Source organism: Nicrophorus vespilloides, unplaced genomic scaffold (genome assembly GCF_001412225.1).
Source record: "Nicrophorus vespilloides isolate i.1.1-1 unplaced genomic scaffold, Nicve_v1.0, whole genome shotgun sequence".
Lineage (NCBI taxonomy): Eukaryota > Metazoa > Arthropoda > Insecta > Coleoptera > Silphidae > Nicrophorus > Nicrophorus vespilloides.
This window is the reverse complement of record NW_017100104.1, coordinates 346,863-353,975: the sequence shown is the minus strand read 5'-3', so window position 1 is coordinate 353,975 and position 7,113 is coordinate 346,863. Positions and strand designations below refer to the sequence as shown.

Genomic DNA, 7,113 nt, shown 5'->3' with positions numbered 1-7,113 from the left:
ACATAAACAAATATTTATTATTTGAAAACAAAATAATTGGTAGAATTAAAAGTACGGCGGATATTAAAGTAAATGTAAGAAGAAAGCACAGCAGTTAACTTTTTGTTTTATATTATTATTGTATGTAAAGGTTTTTTATTATTTTTAATGTTGCAATAAAGATTATTATTAAATGAATTTAAAAAAATTAAAATAACTAACAAAATATATATTTATTAAGGGGCGGAAAGACCTCGATCGTTAGCCCTTTGGCCAGCCTATTAATATATATATTTTTTTATTGTATGTTAAAATGTATTTATGTATAAATTGTACTTTTTTTTCTTCTTATGTATTGATGTTTGGGCAATAAATTATTATTATTATTTTATATTTATATTGTTCATTTCATTGTTCACTTAAGTTATAAAAAAATACTTTGTAACCAAAATTCTGTCATCTGTCAGTGGCGAGTTATTATCATCGATATAACAAATGTTTTGAAATGTTGTTGCTTTCTGCGAAAAGGGTTCTCAATATTTTTTTCTTACTTTTTGAATGAAAATAAGTAAAGTTATTTGAAATAAACTTTATTCATATTACTCTTGTATCAACTAAATTCTAAACATGTATGTACAATTAATAAGTATTAGTGTATGCCGATCGAGTGGATGCGGTGCTTTTGTACTACCGCAAAAAAAGTAAAAGAAAACTAGAATTGACTATAAAAATAGAAGTAAAAACGAAAAATTCTTAACAAAATAACGATAAATGGGCTAGAAACGAAATTTGGCACAGAACGCAAACGAAACCATTATTCGCTTTGTAGCTGCAATAATGTCAAATAAATAAAAAGAAAACGTATTTATGGAGAAGGAATGGTTGTTTAGATAATGACATGGTCCTGCGTACGGATCCTCTTGTGTCCTGCCGTGTGACCGGAATGATGGCGCTGAGTGGGTTGCATACATGGCGTCCTCGTTGTCTTGCCCAGTAGTGAAGACGTTGGACTCTCGAACCACAGATCTAAGGAATACAGAGCTGCCAATTGGCTAAGCTTTTCTCGCTCCGCCCCGCAAAGTCTCAGCTCAGATTTGGAGGTGTCCTGCAGGAATCGCGCCACTTTTTCATTGGCGCTTGTATTTATGCTGAAGCCAGGACGCTCATCCCCCAATCTCCTGCAACCTGAATCAAACAAAAAACCCCAATTATCACACGCTCACATTTAATTACTTACGCTATTTACCGGCGCGGAATTCCCTGGAATCGTTGTCGTTCCACGTAGTCTCCATCAAAGTGTCCTGGGTCGGAGCCCAATCGGTGAGCTCGTCGTCTCCTTCGTGGCCTTCGCCGCCACTCCAGCTCAAACTGCTTTCGCTCGCCAATTCGCAAGAATCGCTCACGAACTGCGTGTCCATCCTATCGCACTGAAAAAAAATAAAAAATGAACTACATTCCAACGCTATCTCCGAATAAACTCACATCCAGAGGTTGGCAGAACTTCTCAATCTTATCCACGACGCTCTGATGCAGAGGTTTGATCTTCTGGTTGCTGCACGCATGATAAATGCTCCTTCCATTTTCAATCATTTCAAAGCGCTGCGGCCGTTTCCGTTTCCCCACGGGCGGTATAGGCGTCTCGTCCACGCTCATCCTCTTCAACTTGCGCTTCCTCCTCATACTCGGCCTCGCCGGTGAATGCTCGTTAAAAGAGTCACTTTCCAAACTGTGACTCATTCCTATTCAAACAAATAAACAATAAATCTACCATCTTTAATTAACAATACCAAAACACTCACCGAGCTTCCTATATCGCCCGCGGATTATATTATTGATTGGATGCTTCATCTTCAGCATGTGACTCATGGTGAAACTCAGCGAGACGTCATCAGAATCGGACTGATTCTGGTTGTTATCCTCTTTGCCCTTACTGACCTTGTTCTTCTCGGCGTCGTGCGCCTCCTCATTGCTGCTAGAGCTGCCTTCAGAGCCATCGTCACCTACAATAAAAAGATCAATTACGTAACAGCTTTAGCAACGTACAAAAGAACTACACTATTTGTGCAGATAATCAGAGCGGAAAATCGGTCTTTTTCGAGCTGTGTAAACCACACGAAATATATCAATCGATTTCCGTAATTCCGCGTAAAAAATAATAAATCTACTGTGAATTTGCACTTTTTTTCCGCGGTCCATTGACTCCAATTTAAATATCAGGTGTGCAAGGGAATGGCACAGTTTACGCAACAAACTTAACAAAATCAAATAACCAAATGCCTAATGGACATCTTTATCGCACATATTTTACATACAAACTACGTTTTATTTTAATACAACTTTCTTAAGTTCGGTACAAAAAAGATATTAAAATAATATATTATAATTACAGATTTTACACCTCTTCAGCATACTAAAACTACAAACAATATTAATTTTTCAACTTACTTACTTACATTTAATGAATTTAATAATAAAATATGTACCTTAATATAACTTAATACAATTAAAAAGTTTCATTTTTGTTTCAAATACAAAATATGAATTATTGAGAGTCACCCCACAGCAATTTCCTTGATGCAATGAAAATAAAAGCACACATCTATTAAAATACCAAATTTACCATTCTATTTTGTTTTATAATATCCTAAAAAGCGCGTTGTAGAATCGTTAAAATTCTTATGGTAAAAAAAAAGTGAACAATCACTTTTTTCACAAATATTTATGCTTTTACTAACAATATGAGTTATTATTGTTAGTAAAAGCATACTTAATGAAAAAGTTTGGAGGAATTCAAAAATTAGTTTGATATTTACATAGATAATAGTTCTAAACTAAACGAAATATTATTTTATGAAATTTTCTAAATATTTAATTAAGTTTAGATGAATATTTAACTAATCAAGTATGACTAATGATGTTGACATCAATAGAAAATAAAAGGTAAGCAAGAGTAAAACTTGACATAGGTAAGTTAATAAATTAATTTTTGAGTGACAATTCAAAGAAAAAACCAAATATTCAGAGCATAGATAAATTTATTCATGAAACTTATTTAATTAAGATGAGATTAATATTTATGTTTTTGTATTGGATTTAATAGATTATAAAGAAAATACATAAAATACACTATTATTAATTTAACATTATTTAGCAATAACAATATTCATTAATATTGGATGAAAATATAATGTTTCAGTAATTAAATTGTAAAATTGCTTTGCTGTGAGCTTTTTAAATAACTGTCCTTGGCTGTAATTGGATAAGAAAATAGGACATTTTATTATCACGAAAATAAGGTGGTTGTTGGAACGAAAATCAATTACGGAATATACGTTTTGCATCACTGTATATATTGTCTTAACTGAAATTTCGACTTGGAATAGTGCAAAACTGTAAATTCGCAGAGTGCAGTGTTAAACATACACTATTTTGTTTTTGTTGTTGTTGTTGTTTGCAAATTGTGTGTGTTGTATGGACTTACGCAAATTACCAGCAGATCTGGTCCTACGTCGCATACCCCATTTCCTGCCGGATTGCAGGGCGATAGGCCCGCAAGACTCAGACTCTTCCAAAGCAACGGAAAGATCCTGGGCAAGGTGTTCCATTTTCTTCGCTTTTTCTACAAAAATACACTCAGCAAGTAGCACGATATTTTCTATGTCACAGACACGATCCAAATATATATAAACATTACAAAACACAGCTGTCAACTTGACAGATCCTTCAGAGGTGCCAACGTGCGGATATTGAGCATATTGAGGTTGGTAACGGTTTCCAAAGATGCGCACGCCGGTTAAACAGAAAACATTTATTTTTATTTTAAACTTTTTGAACTATGTACAAATTTAAAAAATCTCAATTTAGGCTTAATCGTCGATCATTCCTTTTTATCTTGCTCTTCGACCACTTTGTAGGTGCCGTCCGGGCCGTGCTTGAAGCTCCACTTCTTCTTCGCCTCGACGAACTTCATCTTCTTTTGCTCGTCGACATGGTCGTGATGTTTGTCATGTCCCGCTCCGGTTTTATGGCCTTTATCCTCGCTGTACGACTTTCCACGATGATGGTGCTTCATCTTACCGTAGTCGTCATGGTGATGATCGCCATGAAATTTACTCTTCTTATATTTGTCTCCCTGGAAACAACAGTTGCTGAAATTTTTGCTTAGTTAGTGTAATAGTTGGTTCACTTTTTTATGGTCTCCGTCTTCGAAGGAACCGCCCGCCTTCTCCTTTCCATCCTCCTCGTGATATTCATCATAGAACTCTTCCATCTTCTCGTACTCGTCTTTCTTGTGCACGTTATGTGTTCCTTTTGTGCTGTGGCCCTTGTTGTGTTTACCATCCTCATCGTACTGTTAAATAATTATTAAACAATCAAATAAAACTAATACGAATCAATAAACATACCTTAGCGCCCTTCTTTCCCTTATCCCCTTTGTGCTTCTCCCCGTAATAACCATCATTATGTTCATCCTTCTCATTCTTCTTTCCGCCTACTTTGAAACTTCCCTCATCGCCAACTTTGTCGTGGTGTCCAGAATCCTTTTTATAATTTTTACCTTCAACCTTGTAGCCTTTCTCTCCAGTCTCCTTAAGGAATCCTGCATGTTTTGTGTCGTGTTCTTTTCCTCCGCCTTTCTCGAATTTTACATCTTTGTTTTTTTTCTCTTGTACTCCTTTACTCGCAGCTGCTTTCAGCTCTCCAACAGTTTGCTCCTTCGCATCAGCATCTACAACTTCTTCATAGTAACTAGAATCTTTTCCTTCATTCTCGTTCGAATCCTTAATTTCCTCTTTCACATTCTGTTTCAAATCCTTAATTTCCTCTTTTCCCTTGGGATTCTTATCAACCACTATATCCTTAATATAATACCTTGGCTTCTCGATTTCTTCAGATTTATCCTCATCGTCGTCTTTGTAATAAGCTGGTTTGGAATTCTTAATTTCCTTTATATTTGCATCCACACTTTCACCGGATTCTTCCGATTTATCATCGTCAAAATTTACTGCTTGCTTCTCGTATGAATCATTTACGTAATATTCCTTCTTCACTGGTATCTCTTCGATCTCTTCTGATGATGATTTATCATCCTCGGAGTCTTCTGTTGTTTTATCATTATTGCGATAATCCAAATCCTTAATTCCTGAGTCTACTTTTGCATCTACGCTTTCCTCGGACTCCTCCGAAGTTGTTGTATCAGAGTCATCTTCGTCATTTTCCACTCTCTTTTCAAACTTATCTTCAGTATCTTTACTTGGTCGATTGTTTTCTGAATATGGATATTTATTTTCCTTCAAGTTTGATTTATCTAAGTCATCCTTGTTTTTTTCTTTGTAATAATCTTTACTTTTTATTCTATTTTCTGGCTTATATTCAATTTCCTCGTTAGATTGATTATCTTTTGAATTTCTATATGGATCTTTATTTTCCTTATAGTTTTCTACCTCCTTGTACGAATTCTCGCCAAACTTTGGTTTATCGTCTCCTTTTTCGAGTTCATCTTTGGTTACATCATCTCCACCCTGTACTTCGTAAGAATCCAACTTTTTCTTGAAATCCTCGTAATCATTATTGATTGCTTTGTCCTCCGATATATTTACACGAAGTGGTTTTCCGTAAGAATCAGTTTTATCCTTGTGCAAATAATCTAATTTAACTTCAGAATCTCCTTCATCGTATTGAACTGGTTTCCCGTACGAATCTTTTTTGTTCTTCAAATTTTTGTAATAGTTAACGTTGATTTCAGGTGTGATTTCTTGTTGGATCGATTTTTCGAAATGCACTTCATCCGATGGCTTTTGTTGAACGTAGTAAACGGCAGGTTTTTCGTAATAATCTTTTAAAGATTTATCTTTGTTTTCTGATTTCTCTTTTAGCGGCTTTTCTTCTACCTTAGGTTGTTTAATTTCGTAATCTTTCAGATGCTTCACTATGCTTTCGCGTCGCTCGCTCTCCAAATACTGTTTATCTTCCTCTTCTTTGGGGTTTACATGACTTTTCCTGCGTTCTTCATTCAAATCACCGAACTTCTTGGAGCCTCTTCCTCCGGTCCTTAGAAGTCGTGTCGTTTTCACTGGACTGAATTTATCTTCGTAGTTCTCCACGTTCTCTTCCAAAGCGTCGTCGTTGATGTGGATGAGAAAAGACTGAGGCTCAGATCTTTTTGGCTTCCTTGGATGTTCCAACTTTTGCTCACTGTTACGTTTCGTTTGCACTTTGGTATCGACCGGTTCCTCTCCGATATACGAGAACGCTATCGGCCTCTGGAGCGTCTTCCCACTTCCCACAGGGCCGCCGCTGACCAGCAGACAGCAGCACAAGTTAAAGACAAAGATCGAAACCGGGAGAAGCATTGCTGTTATCCGGCGCTCCCATGAAATGGACTTCTTTTTAAACATTCATTTTCTATTTATATTACATTCGGTCTGCCCCTTTTGCTCCCCCGTCGTTCGCTCTTTTTTATGTAATTAAGTGCATAACGTTGGGCGATTTGGTTTGTTTTTTCAATGATCCTTGCAAAGATCGATTCGTCGAGCGTGGTGGAATTAATTGCATTAGAACTTTCTATATTACTTCACACTAGCTCATGCGACCCAAACCCAAGTACTTTCACTATCCTCGCCGAATTATATGCAAAATTCACAAACTATTATTAGATCACTAAACCGTAACAAAAAAGAATAACAACTGAAGAATGCAGTAGGCCGATGACCGTTTCAAATTCATCATGAAAGCATCTTCCTAACATCTCGCATGTTTATGCTTAAACTTAAATATTTCTTCCTATAGATCTTAAAATATTCTTGCCTAATTGCGACTTTTTATACCAAAATAGACAATAGATTTTTTTACGCTTTGGTCAATTCAGAACTTCACTTCTAACAAATTTCTTGAAACACTTTTTTATTTATAACAAATTGACTTATTTTTTGTTAATTATTTTCCTTTACCAGCATTTTTCATTTACACTAATATAAAAAAAAACTTACTTCCAATATAATGTTAAAAATAATAAGAAATTCAGATGTAGGAATATTTTAATATCTTTATTATTAATAATATTTGTTAATCACATTAAAATAACAGTTATGTTGGCAATAGGTTTATAATAGGGACAATAAAGAATGTGTTTTT

General features: G+C 35.3%; 2 protein-coding genes across 3 annotated transcripts; both read right to left on the bottom strand.

Annotated features, from left to right (window-relative positions):
- Nucleotides 1–766: 766 nt before the first annotated feature.
- On the bottom strand, nt 767–3,682 carry LOC108568233 (G patch domain-containing protein 2). Of its 2 annotated transcripts, none has more exons than XM_017929197.1 (5): nt 3,470–3,682; nt 1,779–1,979; nt 1,462–1,718; nt 1,226–1,406; nt 767–1,164 (listed from the first exon to the last, which is right to left on the bottom strand). In XM_017929197.1, exons 1-5 carry the CDS (start codon nt 3,582–3,584, stop codon nt 866–868), a joined length of 1,053 nt encoding a protein of 350 aa, XP_017784686.1. In that variant the 5' UTR covers nt 3,585–3,682; the 3' UTR covers nt 767–865. The 2 variants fall into 2 exon arrangements, with proteins under 2 accessions (XP_017784686.1, XP_017784685.1); XM_017929196.1 differs by having other exon boundaries at nt 3,461–3,678.
- Nucleotides 3,683–3,801: 119 nt separating this feature from the next.
- Nucleotides 3,802–6,332, bottom strand: LOC108568176 (aspartic and glutamic acid-rich protein-like). Its single transcript, XM_017929110.1, has 3 exons — nt 4,386–6,332; nt 4,166–4,330; nt 3,802–4,111 (listed from the first exon to the last, which is right to left on the bottom strand). The coding sequence occupies exons 1-3, from the start codon at nt 6,330–6,332 to the stop codon at nt 3,857–3,859; spliced, it is 2,367 nt and encodes a 788-aa protein (XP_017784599.1). The 3' UTR covers nt 3,802–3,856.
- Nucleotides 6,333–7,113: the final 781 nt, after the last annotated feature.